The sequence below is a fragment of the Haemaphysalis longicornis genome, unplaced genomic scaffold (genome assembly GCF_048455015.1).
Source record: "Haemaphysalis longicornis isolate Haplotype H1 unplaced genomic scaffold, Haemaphysalis longicornis Haplotype H1 scaffold_10, whole genome shotgun sequence".
Taxonomy (NCBI): Eukaryota; Metazoa; Arthropoda; class Arachnida; order Ixodida; family Ixodidae; genus Haemaphysalis; species Haemaphysalis longicornis.
Genome location: NW_027526204.1, coordinates 73582420 through 73596896, shown reverse-complemented (window position 1 = coordinate 73596896; position 14477 = coordinate 73582420). Strand labels below are relative to the sequence as shown.

General features: G+C 45.9%; 1 protein-coding gene across 22 annotated transcripts in view; it reads right to left on the bottom strand.

The window, feature by feature from the left end:
• Positions 1-415: 415 nt before the first annotated feature.
• LOC144158759 (cell adhesion molecule Dscam1-like) overlaps positions 416-14477 on the bottom strand; it is a 207011-nt gene continuing 192949 nt past the window's right edge. For 8 of the 22 annotated variants that reach the window (XM_077689859.1, XM_077689858.1, XM_077689857.1 and 5 more), the window contains exons 13-16: positions 14038-14190; positions 11747-11806; positions 10500-10627; positions 417-2413 (exon numbers count right to left, since the gene is read on the bottom strand). In XM_077689859.1, coding sequence (XP_077545985.1) covers positions 2351-2413; positions 10500-10627; positions 11747-11806; positions 14038-14190 — 404 coding nt within the window. In that variant the 3' untranslated portion in view covers positions 417-2350. Of the gene's footprint in view, positions 2414-10499; positions 10628-11746; positions 11807-14037; positions 14191-14477 lie in introns of all 22 variants that reach the window. The other 14 variants (XM_077689874.1, XM_077689873.1, XM_077689872.1 and 11 more) reach the window with 5 other exon arrangements.

The window sequence follows — 14477 nt, the reverse complement described above, 5'->3', positions numbered from 1 at the left end:
CGGTCAGTCAGTTCGCCCGTGTCTTGTCATCCCGTGGACGTCATTTATCTAAGTGCTCCCATGGGCTCTGCAGACCCGCCTAAGCGACCTGTGACACCATAAATCCATGAGCAGAAAGTAAGTAAACAGTGGTGGTGACAGCTTCATAGGTTTTCGTCATTTTCTTACTGCAGTGCTCTTGCGACCAAGGAAGGTGTTTGTAACTGGACACAGTTTATCTATGGACAGAGCTTTTTTACCACTGGTGTCTCTTTGATAGATTACGGTATCACACACATAGCATCGGCGTGCTTGGCAACATAAGTAAATAACAAAAAGCTATACAAGATAATGCCAGTATAAAATTTAGGGATTATAATTCACAAATAATAAAGTGCACATTGTTACAGCGTCAGATACATGGCTTAGATGTGAATGAAGTCAGAGGTTATCGAAGACGAGGTGTGTTTCCTTTATTTTCCTTCAGTACATACACACGCACATCCAAAACAGCAACAAAATGCAAATTATGTACAGGCTAAAGAAAACCATAAATAATATCACGAGCGCGGTGTGCGAACGCATATTGCATATCAATGCTGAGCACACCACAACACCAGCGAGATTCCCTTGTTCGCGAAATGCTCCTGAATTGGTTTCCACCAACTACATGCACATATAGTATCTCAGGCGATACCTTTACAAGGTTGTAAATGTTGTTTCACAGACCAACCATGCAAGTGCAACTTACAGCAGTTGCAGGCATTACAATCACTGTTATCGCAACTTTTAGTCAGTCAGCATAGTGAGCTTTTTGACAAAGACGTGGTATGTGCATTCGAAAGATAACAAAATGTAAGAAGAGAATGCAGAATATCTTCACGATGGGCATTGATTAAGTAGTGACAATGTAAAAAGCGCACACTAGTAACAGTACGATGCAAGTTGTTTCTAGAAGAAATTCAGGCTTGTTAAAGTTACCCTTACCTTTTACTACTGGGAGCTCAGTGTTTGGGCGTTTATGCAGCCCACTAACAAGGCTTGCAAAAAAAAACGCAATCAGTACACTGTGAGCGAAACTGCATCTATATCTAGCTTTTGCCGGACTGGGAAGTGTATTTAGGTATGGCAGACACGTCATTTATCATTTAGAACTCGTACATCATGAGCATAATGATACCTGCTGACACTGACTTCATCATAGTACACAATACAAACATCTTTGTACAATAGGCTTTAAGGAAACACACAGAGCACTTGTACGATACCAGTAATGGCCGCACCTTGGACAAATTGCGGAGGGTGCTGAACATTTCCAAGTTCCTATAAATACTGTTTCACGTGCAAAAACACTAAGTAGATGGGCTTCGGTGTATTAGTTTAGGAACATCAAGTGGCAAATTGGGAATCTAGCAGCACAAATGCCAAATGTTGCAAGCCTAGCACTCTTGTTTCAGCGGAAACATTGCCTGCAGTAAATGAAGTGACTAGGACTGGTCACAGCCTTGGTCAGTGAAGGCTATGGCACTGCAGGGTTCTTCCAATGTGAATTAAGGTGAAAGAAGAAGCCAGTGCCATAGCCTGTGGTGTCACATGGTTAGCTGCCGCTTATTCTCAGACACGCCATGGAAATGCAGCAGCACGACCCACAGTTTCGCTGCGCTGTTGAGCGGGGAAAGAGCGATGCGCGAAGTGTGCTAGCACGTGCTTCACATATGATGTCGGTTATAGGCTTTCTACTGTGGAGCAAAAGGCAACATAAGAATAAATGCTTGATAACATAGGCCAGCTATGTTACACTGGATTATGCCGCTATCTAACTTGGGTGTTATAGTCTATTGAGCTGATGGCATGCTTTCCAGGCATAAGAATGAAAATTTCGGCCTGGGCCAGAAAAACCAGACGTGGACTTTGAGGTGCAAGGAAACCCTACACTGAATATCTTTAATACTTACCGTCGACTTTGGACTTCACGTAGGTTGACTAATGCGAAATAAGACACAGAGATAAATACTCTGAGCAAGACCTGCATTCTGTGTGAAATAGATCACAAGTCTTACCTCACTGGCCTGACTCACACCAGCGTTATGATGATTTACCTTCTATCTGAAATTCTGATGAACTGCCTCATAACTAAACAATTGGTTTGGACATCAAGGATAAAAATGTAGAGTAAATTTCGTTCTGGCCTGCGTAGTAAAAAAAATGGATAAACTCTTCACACAGAATTCAGGTACTTCCTTGAGAAAAAAAAAGCAATGTAACAATGCCTAGGGAGTAATCCCTCGTTGTGGGTGCATGATTCGAGGGTGACTTGTGGAGCACAAGTGCGTGTGTCCTTGACGTCAGTGGTGAAAGCAGCTGCGAAGCATTACACGATGTTCCGCTTTCCCTGCGTCTTGAGCCTAGCGTAACTGCCAATGCCGTCGTTGATCTGCACAAGTAAAAGACAACACACAAGTAATAAATGAAAATAGTAGTCTCAAAGTGGCATTAAAACAAGGTACAACTCTCCCATATGTACCATGAACTGCTTGTCATGTGACCCAGGTGTTTTGGCTTCTTCATGGCTCCTTTTAATCAAACTTTAACAGCATTGAAGACTGAAAACATTGTTTCGGCAGTGCAAATGACTTAGCAGCTTGACCAGTCACCACAACTGTTTTTGGGATATTTCACTAGCACGGAGTATTACGAGTGCCTGCTGTCTTGAGCTGCATCAGGTAACCCCACAGTGACCCAACAACCTTGGCTTCAGCTGTTGTTCTTACTGTGTGGGCTCAGATTCTGTGGCAGGTTGCAGTGGTAGGGAGGAGATTGTTCTGTTAAAAAAATTTCGAACTCAACGTATGGTTCCAGAGTCTGTGCTTTTGCAACATGCAAAATATAACTAGACTGCTTGAATGAACTTTAGCTGTAAGTTACAAAATGCTCTGTTGGTCTAAATAAGGACTACTTTACTATCACGTGGCTTTGAGCGTAGTTGCAGTCTCAATGCATTAAAAGTTTTTAACATTATGTTGGATTAAGGTGCCAGATGTATTTTTCATACAGTGCGCACTAGGAGAGAATGAAGTGAGGCTTTGTACCCTGCCTCAGCAAGCTATTAGCAAAATGAGAAATATAGACTAGCAACATCTTTTGCTGACGAGCTGAGTGGTTTTGCTGAAGCATATGGACTTGCTCAGCTTTGAAGTGCTGTTTTTTCACTTAGTGCTTTTTTAAGAGCGCAAGAAGTATTTTGGTCACTATGAAAATGGCTTTTCGTTGTTACTCCAAGAGCACACACAGAGGTAGTCCATACCTTTTATGGCTATATGCTGTAATCATTATCAGTGACCTCACCCTGGTAATTGCAGTGTACGGAAGTTCTGTACCCATTTAAAATGATGTCTGCTACACCGTGTTTGTATGCTGTACACCATAATGCTGAAGCTCTCAAAGGAGCAGGCTTGTGTGCTGGGTTAACTGCATTGGGTTACCTGGGTTCAACTGCATTATTCCACTAAAACTGCTTCAATGTCGTGCCTAAATACCTGTTGCAAAATCTAGGAAAACCCAGTGTTTTGCTGGGCTTTTTCATGGAACATTGAGATGCTCAACGCCACCAGAATTGGGATGGTAGTAAATTTGGCTGAAAGCTTGATAGAAGCAGTTTCCGAAAACCAGTGGACGAGACTAGCCCTGAAACGCATGCCTGTTGCGGTGGCATCTGCTTCCTAACGCACGGGCAACGATACGTGGTGCTGCTCTAAGGCAAGCCCACCTTGGGATGCAAGATTCTTAAATATGGCTTCCTTACTATAGCCAGAGTCCTTCAATGCTTTACTGGTCACGAAACTTCGGCGCTCGCTTCATATAGGGACCGCGCGCGCCACTACAGGCGCCACTGCCGCACGAAGGTCATCCAGCCGCCGCGCGTGCGGCGTATTGGCCAGCTCTTGGCGTGAAAACGCTCGCTGCTTTTGGTGTGGTGCGCGCTGATTAAGTGTTTTTTTTTCGTAGTAGTTAGCGATGAATAGTCCAGTTATTGTGGTTATCACCTGCCTTCAATGGGGTTTTAATTTTTCGAAGAAAGTTACCGTAGACTTCGGCCGCGAACGGCAATGGCTTCTGTGTGCTCTGGCACAAGCGCTGCGCCGTCATGTTTACGGATTTTAAATCTATATTGCTTCTTTCTGCGGGCCTATCGATAATACAATAAAAAAACTGAAAGAAACCAAGTACGCGTCGTTCAGACTACGCTTAATGAATCCGTTTATTGCTCTGGAATGCACAGAACGCTAAAAGAGATAGCCCAATAGTATTGTCGTTTCGATGAGTGGGTACATACTTGAGAATATCTAAAAACGCCGCAGAAACGCGAAGGGTCAAAACACGAAGAGATATATGTTGCACCATGTGTCTTTCTGCTTCCACGCTTTGCAGCAAAATCCTTGCAAAAACAGGGAGCGAAAAAAGAACAATGAAATTGATTTTATCACACGCAACAAAAAATTTCAATATTACGAAGGGAGACAAAAGAGCGTGGTCCAGCGGACAAAAATTTATTTTTTCGCGCTGCGATGTGCAGCACACGGAGGAAACAGAATATTGCCACGTAGCCAAGAACGACGCAAAGCTTTTCTGAACGCAGTGACCTAGGGATCTCCTGCACTACAAAAGACTAGAATGAAACACAAACGGCGAAGAAGAAGTCCGCAGTGTGACTTGAACAGATGAACGTCGATAAAGTGAGTTGCGCGGCATTTGCTATGCATGCATTACTCTTGGAACGTTATTAATTTAAGATCCATAGAAATAGGATCGAGAACAGGGTCGAAGAAACAAAATATCAAGTTAGCGACAAGGTGGCACCCTTTCCATATCAAACAATATCGCCCGACGGGACGTACGACAAAAAGAGCAAACGGGCGCCCTGGTTGAAACGCCAGATAAGAAACCGGAATCGGCCACGCGCGGTTACAAAACAAACAAAACGAACCTTAAGGGATAATTCGCGGAAATATGAAAATTAAAAGCACAAGGACGTCCCAAAGCTTTTTTACACGCGAGCCTGAGCGCAAGGTAATACAAGTTTGCAAACAGGTAATGAAGCACCGCTACAAACTGACTGATATGGCAAAAATCCGGCTTTAAGATAGCCTTGTACAATTCTAGGCCCACGATGCTCTCAAAAGGGTACATTGCTTTTTCCATTCTCACACACAGTGCATTTCCACACACTGCGGCACACTTATAATCGAAGCTGAAATCTCCCGTTGCTTGCCTTGGAATGGCGCCCCTCCATTTATCACACAGCTGCCCGTCGCTCGGTCAACAGAACAAAGAAACATTTTCTGGTATCGTTGTACAAGGAACGACATCCCGGGACGCAACACATGTTCGGCATCGACGTTGTACGACTTAAGTCGCATCACAAGAGCGCGATATGGTCGATATATTTTTTTTTCCCGCACAAAACAAACACAACTCGCCGCGGCTCCGCCGTTCGAGCCAGCGCAACGCCGCCCGAGGAGTGACCTCAGTGAGAGGGTGGCGCCACGGCGCGGCGGCCAAACGCAGCATATGAAGCTCTCCCATTGAGTTACGGAGCAGTTTCGTGACCAGTAAAGCATTGAAGGACTCTGCTATAGCCATCACAGGAATCTAAAGCAAAAAAATTTCAGCAATAATTTTCAGTAAAACTGGGACACAACTTCATCGGTAAATGACCTAGTAGGAAGGCACTCGTAGTGTCTTAGGCCTGTTACACTCAAACCTCGTTATAATGTAATGGGATATAATGAAATAATTGGTATAACGAAGTAACTGAAATTCCTCTTGAAATCTCCATAGAGAACTATGTATTTGAAACCTCATTGTAACAAAGTACAATTGAGCTGTCAATGGATATGACGAACTACAATAGTCTCTCCCTGAAAAAAGAAATGGACCATGGTGCGTGAAGTTTAACACGGAGTGCAACACTCTCGGCGTGGCTGCTTTAAAGGAGTACTGACACCAAATTTTGACGCCTAAAATGATATAATTGGCTTCAGTAGTTTGTACAGATGCCTCACAGAAATTTTTGCAGGTATCCGAGGCCGGAATCACATCTAAAATCGATTTTGATTGTCCAGGCCGCGAGCTTCCACAAATCGGCAGCACTAGCGAAATCGCTTTCGGCGTGACGAAACATCGGCCTGCGTGTCTGGCCGGTTCAGGGTGACGTCATATAGTCGTTTTCGGAACCGGAAACGATATCCTGCACTGCTGTTGTCGGTGGTATTCGTTTGGGCAGGAGACGTGGGCGTATCGTGTGAGCAATGCTTGTAAACGTTGCGTGTTCGACGTCTTTGCTCTTCAGTTCGTGGCCGGCGCATAGTGTTCCCTTGCACTGGTGCCGAAAACTGCGCGGTGCGCGATGTCGACGGGCACCGCGGCGACGTGGCGGTGCGCGTCGCCGAGCGCGCCAAAGTTGTGCTATCATGCAGGGTGTCTAGCGACCGGGAAAACCGGGAAAACCGGGAAAAGTCAGGGAATTTTGAGCCACCGGGAAAAGTCAGGAAATTGTCAGGGAATTTTTGAATCAAGTAGTACCAGTCAGGGAAAACCACTTTGGGGCCGGCCCACACAGTTTTAGAATAGGGGAAACCAGTGTTGGAGGCCCCCAAGAAGTTACCGAACACAACACGTTCGCGCGCGACGAAAGCGTGAACCGCATGAAACGCGTTTTGGTTTTTCTGCAAGGGAAAACGCGGCGCGTACGCCCGAGGCGCGCTGATGCCGCTGCGCAAACCACCCGCACGGTGCGTGCCGAGCGGTAGGCGTTGGCAACATGGCGGCAGCACCGGCCGTGGAGTCGTGCGGTAGCTCCAACGGCCGCTTCTAACCGCTCTGTAAAATGCTACTCAAGGCACAAACGCACTTGCTTGTGCAGGAAAGGAGCCACCGCAGGCACGAAATCGTCGACGCGGCCGTGAAAATACCGCGCACGAATCGCGTGCAGAAACTCGCCGTGCGGTTCACGCAGCTGGCTTAGGTTGCTGGGTGCATTTGCGGCAGAGGGACGTCTAGGTGGTGCCCAAATCGCACGCAAAACGGGCTTTTTTTAGCGAATTTTAAAAGGCAGTGCTTTTTGGGAGCTAATCTCGAAAGAACTTCCTTATGACATCAGGAGCCAGAATTACATAATCAAAAAGGAACATGGTTTAGCGCGAACCCAGTGAACCGCATGGGGTGTTTTCTGCTCGCGAAAACGCGCCGCGCACGTCACAGGCGCGCTGACGCTGCCGCGGAACTAGACTTCCTTTATATATAGCTATGTATATAGCTTATATATATAGCTATATAGAGGAACTCTGCGCGGAACTGCCCGCACGCTGCGCGAGGTGCTGCCGGCGGCGGCAACATGGCGGCGGCTTCGACCGCGAAGTGGTGACGGGAGTTCGAGCGACCGCTTCTAAGCGCTCTCTATAATGCCGCACAAGGCACGCACGAAGTTGCTTGTGAGGTAAAAGAGCTTATAATATGGGAGAAAACGGTACAATAAAACATCATCCGCGCCGCTACTGAAAGGGCCCATGCAATACCTGCCGGCGTGGTAAGCCTTAACATCTCTGGCGGAGCCAGCCGGCTGCCTCGAGAGCTTCGAAACTGCCGCCATGAGGCGCGCGGCTCCCCATTGGCGCAAGTCGTCAGGCTCCTCCCACTGCCGCGCGCGACGCGCGTCATTTTCTGAGCGAGGCAGAAGCTGCCGCGCGCGCGAATCGTCGACGCGGGCGTCAAAAAATCGCACGCGCAACGCACCATGCGGTTCACGTTGCATGTCAAGCCAGGACAATCAAGAAAAAAAGCAAAAGGTGCTTGCTGAAGCGCAACTTGAAGCTTCTATCCCGCAAGATGAAATAAACTATCTGAAGCCGTAACTGAAGGCAAGCAAACCTCAAACAACAAACTGAAATTAATCAAAGTGGATTTTGAGAATTAGGGCACTTGCAACAAATGTGTTTTTCCGTATGATAGAATGTGTTTTCTCTACGCTTTTTATATGCTTCACGGACCGTTTCCACAAAATGGCGCGTGTTGTATTGGTCAGGGAATTTCAACTAAAATGGTCATGGAAAACCTGGAAAAGTCAGGGAAATTGAATTGGGCAATTTGCTAGACACCCTGGCTATGGCAAGCTCGCGGTATGTGAAGTACTCCTCGTGCTAGCCTGTCCGAGCAAATCGACGACGACGCCAAGATGCATTATTTTCCACGCGACGACATGCAGCGCTAAACGTGGACTGAGTTCGTGCGCGGCAGCGGCCACAAGAACTGGCGCCCAAGCCAGCGGGCTCGGGGTTGCACGGGTCACCTTGGGTGTTGGGAACTTTAGGCTTAGTATCGTGGCGACTATTTGATCGCTGGTATCTGTACAACTGCGAATGACCATCCCTTACAGAACGTTGCACCACACTATCATCGCCTTTTTCGCATATGGAGCTTTATTTTGGCAATAATTTCCGTTTCAGCGATCGGTGACCAAGACATCTGCCGCGGCCTGTTTTGATTCTAGCGCGCAGGTGGCGCCATCTTTCGGCCGCTCGCCGCACCGCGGTGCCGGCAGTGCTGCGTCGGAGCGCCAAACCTCCGCTGCCGGTCAGCGTAGGCTTACCATCGCGGCAAATATCTGAACGCCACTTCTAAATTCAGCGCTGATAACAACCCCTAGCACAATTTTTCAACACACTAACACCTACTTTCTCGCATGTGGAACTTCTTTTTCGCGATCAGATTGATTAGAAGAGTGGCGACAAGCTGTTGCTATCACGGTCTGCGCCGGTTCGAGCCGCAGTGATATTAAAAAAACGGACGACGGTGAAGACATCGCCGGCCTAATCGCCTGGCCAAATAAAGTTGTTCTTTTTGTCGGGTGGCAGCGACTCATCCGAGTTTGACGATTCAGACATGTCGACTGCGCGGGCGAGTGCGGACCATGTGCAATCGTAGCAGACGATGCGGCGAACGCATGGAAAAAAGAAAAATGTCCCTGACGTCACGGGTGAGACCGTGACGCAAGGCTGGCCTTCAAATGGCCATTTTCCCGCGCGGCGACCAAATTTGAAATTGGTTGCAATAAACGTGCTATAATCAATTCTGTGTTGGCGGCTGACGGCTTTCGGTTCGATTTTCGTAATTACTGGGCCAATAGGTATTCTTTACAGCATAAAAACTGAAAGCGAGAAATTTCGCGTCAGTACTCCTTTAAAACTCCCCTGTCGACCTCACAACCATGCGCAGCCATGCCACGCGCGGCCAAGCGAGCCATCGTCCTCGCTCAGCTGGCGGGGCGGAGCGAGCGTTTGGGCAGGCCACCTGACGGCAGTGAGAGGCAGCGCAAGGTGGTTTCCCTCAATGCCGCTGCATTTTCTATGGCGGAGCCAATCGATGATGATACTGTCGCGGATGTCACCGGACATATCGACACAAGCGATGACGACAACGCCGTACTCCCCCATGCACCCATGTTCAACATGCCGTCGTCGCACGCACTCAATGCGGTTGACCATCTACGTCGTTCCTTCGGCACCCATTGTGACGGCGAAAACAGCATCAATGTGGTGGCTACCACTAAAAAGGGAGCCTTTCACTTTCGATGTCCAAAACAAAAGAGTATCACGGACGGTCTTTCAGCTATTTCTAGCGGATAATAAAATAGGCATTGTGCACATTGAGCAAGTATATATTGGTCTTCTATTCAATTTCCGCTGCCTGGGTGGTCGCGTAGTGGTACAGTAGGCCGCCAGGCAGTATCCTTCTTTGCGTGCCCATAGTTGTGCACGCAACTGAGGATACATTGCCGTAAACTATTATAATTGATATAACGAAATAATGCATATAATGAAATAATTACGCCTCCCCTTCAACTTTGTTATAATGAAGTTTTAGTGTATATGAAAACTATTTGATGGCCACATGTGTCAGCTCTTGCTTCGCAGGGAGTGCTGACAGTGGATATCTGGAACAGATGCAGCTATCATGATTTTTTATATGTGACTTGACGAAGTAACAAAGTAACCACTAAAATCCTAAACGCATCCAAGTCGGCAACACGAAATGCGATAGCAAAGCTGTTGATGTCATAGCTTCGGCAGAGCCACGCTTGCAATTTGTTGGCAAACACCTTCGCAAACACATCCTGCATCGCCTGTGTGCATACGACCTGTTATGAAGGCCATGCCAGTGTTGGGAAATGCCTTTATCAGTGTCCACTCATGGTGCTATGAGGCACAGCGATTAAATTCAGCCACAGTGCCACACTTAGTTTTTTTTCAAAAACGATATGCCCTCTGCAATGAAAACGAAACTGTTCTAACCATAACAGTACAGGTAAGGGAGCAAAGAATAACCAGTTGCGTCCCTGAAGGAGTCATTACTTGAAGGTCACAGCATTTCCGATGTTTGTGTATCTCAACTTCAATTGTGGACATGCAGCTAAAATGGGGTCAATTTCAGTATGCACAGTGTCGTATTTTGCACTTTACACTCACCATTCCTGTGCGGGTGGGTGGGCCGTCCCACGGGATGTCGTACGCCTCCTCCGTGTTCTGGCTGTTGCGGCCGTGCTCCATTGTCGGAGCGTACGAACCTCGAGCGTACTGGCTTACCAGGGGTGTACCTGTCGCCACAGAATGGAAGTACAATTGCCACTTAAGCATTCCCACCACAACCGTTTTATGGGATGCAAAAGTGCATGCATGGAAACAGTAGCCAACAGAAGCAGCACAAGAGTAAAAGCGTGCGGAGTCAGTGTGAAGAGTTGACGAAGATACATAAAAGGAATTGGCTACCAAGTGTTACATAGGCAGTGACAATGTTTTTTGCTGTTCGCAGAGAAAGAAGCGCTGTCCCAGAGTTCACGCACTTATTTGCAACCATGCTGTTCTGAAGCCTTATCGAATGTACATGTATGTGTTTATGTACAATACCACAGACTGCAGACCTTGATTGATTTATTATTGTTTAAATATATGATCCTACTTTTACAAAATGTACTCATACTTTTGCTGTTCCTGTTGAGGAAAATGACTCGTGTTGAAAGTAAAACAACGGCGACTGGAATGTGATATAGTCCATTTGTGAGCAGTAGTGCTTCTGCGTGTAAGTTTGCACCATTCATTTAAAAATATTGGCAAGGTTTGGACATGCTTTGTACTGCGGTTTGCAGTTAGATAATCCAAGCGACTGCTCCAGTCATAGCAGCCCCAGCACTCTAACGAAAAAATGACTGCTTTAAGGCCGAAGCTGAAAATGGCTGCAACCAGGCCATGGTCCTATTGTTCTTATTCCGATGATTATGACAAGTTAAAAAGGGCATCGAGCATCTTGATCAATGGTATGTCAACTGCGGAGTCATAATGCAATGCGTTTTAAAAATGAAACCGGCTTCGTTACAAGGCTGTATTGTGTGCATGCTAAAGCCTTCATTGAAAACTGTTTTTTTTGTGAAACAACTGCATTCTGTGGAGGAAAAGACAGTTTGATGCGTAGCAAGTCCAGAAGCATTTACAGAAAGTTACCAAGAGCTCAAGTTTTAGTGAGGTTTGCAGACAGAAGAGAAAGATGGATAAGATGCGATGTTAGTAAGCAGTGCATCCAGGCGGTTGAAAGGTGACTTGTTGCGAAGACTTCGGCATCCAACAGGCCTGTTAGTGAGCACCAGAAGCACCAAAGCGCTGTGCAAGCGTAGTGTGCGTTGTGGCGACAAGCGGCTAGCTACGTGAACATTCGTCCTTACCTGGCGGTAGCTTACAGTCGCCATAGTATTCAGAACCACCATACACTTTGAGGTATGCGTCTGCAAATACACAACGCACCGGCCTGTCAGCAAAACTAACTTTAGGCAGTTTACATACGATTTCTGCTGTAGTTCATATTACTGTAAGTTGAGCTCGAAAGCATATTTTCTACTCTGTAAGGTCTATTTGTATTCTGCGCAAACACCCCTTTTTTCATACCTAGATGTGTGAGTGCACGGCATGAAGTCATTTCATGTCCAATTATGATGTTGTATTTGATTTGGTGCTCAAGTTTCGGGCATGATTAGCAACTGATGATTTTTCATTCCAATTTACAACTTGGGGCATGTCGGTTTGTGCTTTCATCTTGATGGACGGTGTAAAAGTAGCAATTTGTCATTCATTGCTCAGAAATGCTGTACTACACAGGAAGAGTTCCTCACGTGGTAGCCTGGAATTACTGGAAAGGCGGCAGAATTGTTCCAGTGTCACAGATGTGGTGAACGTTATTGAAAGGCATGAGCCGCATTAAATTCTGCTTGCCATGCCCGTCAAGGCAGTGACGACACAACTGCATGTGTGTAGAAGTGCTCGAGGCACCTCCAGTTCTTTTACTGCTCTGGTATACCAGCATGGGAAGTGCAAATTACCCTCAGCTGAAACTTAAGTATTTGCATAGGGAGACTGTGCACATTGATGTATGTAATACTGAAACAGTTTTCAATGTGCCTTTTCTTTACACCTGTTTTCTAAATTGACCAGAAAACACGTAAGAAAACATATGCAGTCTAAATTTGTGCCTTGTTAAGTACAGATGGTCTGCACAAAGATACTTTTCAGTACTTAGGTGGAGGGCTGTAGTTGATAGTTGAAGCAGCCAAGCCGTAGTCGTACCGGCAGTATTGGTCGAGTCAAGCAAAATATTTTTCCACCCCTTAAATGATTAACCATAAAAACGCACCCATTCTGAGAAGAGTCCCAATTTACAGATTTCTTTTAAGGGCTGTTGTGCTAAAGGCTCAGATGAGAAGTACAAATTGCAAGTTTCTTTCATGTAGACAGAATAGCTTTTCTTAGTAAACAAGTAGGAAAATGAAAAGTGGCAATACGGCGCCAAAGCTGACAAACAAAAAAACTTGATTTGTCACAACAACCAAAAGCAAAGGCCTACCTGGCAGTTAAACAGTGGGCCAGTCATCCCAATTCATTCTGCATGTGCGAGTGCTATTCGGTAAGCAACAAAATGGCCTATGTGCTATGCTAATGCCACGCACAGGACGAGGCCTACAAGCTACGATTGGTTTCCATGCAAGAATAACAAGGTGCATCTTTGAAAAAAGTTAGATAGAAATAATTGTTTATAACAAAACAGTAAAGTTTTGCAAGCTTCATCTATGGCATCACAGTGGCTGCGACATCAGACATGAAGAACTATGGTAATAGCTAAATCTCCCTCCCTTCCCTTGTCCTGATGTAGCTGATGATCCAGGAGCTTGAACTGTTGTCCAAGCATTGTCTTCTCAGTTTCAATATTCCAACTCATGTATGGCATCCTAGTCCTCAAAGATGAAAACCGGTGCGATCATGCAAACTGGTGCGATCACTACAGATGCACAAAATGAAAAAGTGCTAAAATTACATGCGTCTATTTTTCAATGATTATGAATTCGCTAGCTACGATAAAATGGAGCAACAACGTCGTAATAGGCCTCTTTGATGAAGGTTCACTAACTTCTGTAATTAATATCTTCAAGCAATACTTGTCAAAAAGAAAATAAAGGCTGTTTTGATTGTAGTCAGCTCACCGCAGTGGTTCTGTGGCTATGGCGTTATACTAAGACGGGGGACGATAGTGTCACTTTATGATTACACAAAGTTCCCATGATGCATCAAGCTCTGTAGGCTCAATATTGGGAGCATTTTCATGGCACCTGAGGAGAAAAATCTCGGTTTGCTAGAACTTGTACCCCTAGCTATGCTTTAGGGATAAAGTGCAATGTATAGTTTAGCTCATCAGCATTGATTTATGCACCTTGTGCTTAGACACGGTGTAGGAGAAACCCTTGACAGTGGAACATGTTCTTTTTCCTTCTACAGTATAGTATATCACTCTAGATTATGTTGAGCTTGTGTCTTCAGGGTCCTCTAGCACGAAAACGCCACACTCGCGCTTCCAGCTAGCTTTCACCTGATGTCCGCATATGACATAATATGTGCTGCATGTTTATGTCTTGAGAAATGTTCTGAACACATCTCACTATATAGACCTGATACAAAGATGGCAACTTACTTTTCTGAATGATGGTCGCTCGCTTGAGGCAGGCCCAGGCGATGACCACGGCAGTGATGATGACTGTGAACGAAGCCGCCACGGGCACCACGAAGTAGGTACGGTAGTAGAAGGGAACCTCGCTTTCTTGTGTCACTTGAAGTGGGCGTCCATCTGATGTGACAGAAAAATAAAACGACAAGCCCTTAGATGACAAAGCTAGGATAACAAAGTCCAGCATTGTCTGTGATCTGCTGAGAACAACTGAAACAGAAAGAACATGTAAAAATATTGCGACTAACATGCATGCACTTCCTTCCACAAACCACATAGCTTTAGAAAAGCTACAACAGGCATCAGCTAATAGGCTGAGGGAACAAAGTGGCATGAGCCCATGAAAGCAGCATGTGTACCAAAAACAATGTTTTTCTGCAGCATCTGCAAAGAAATGGCCTAAGAAA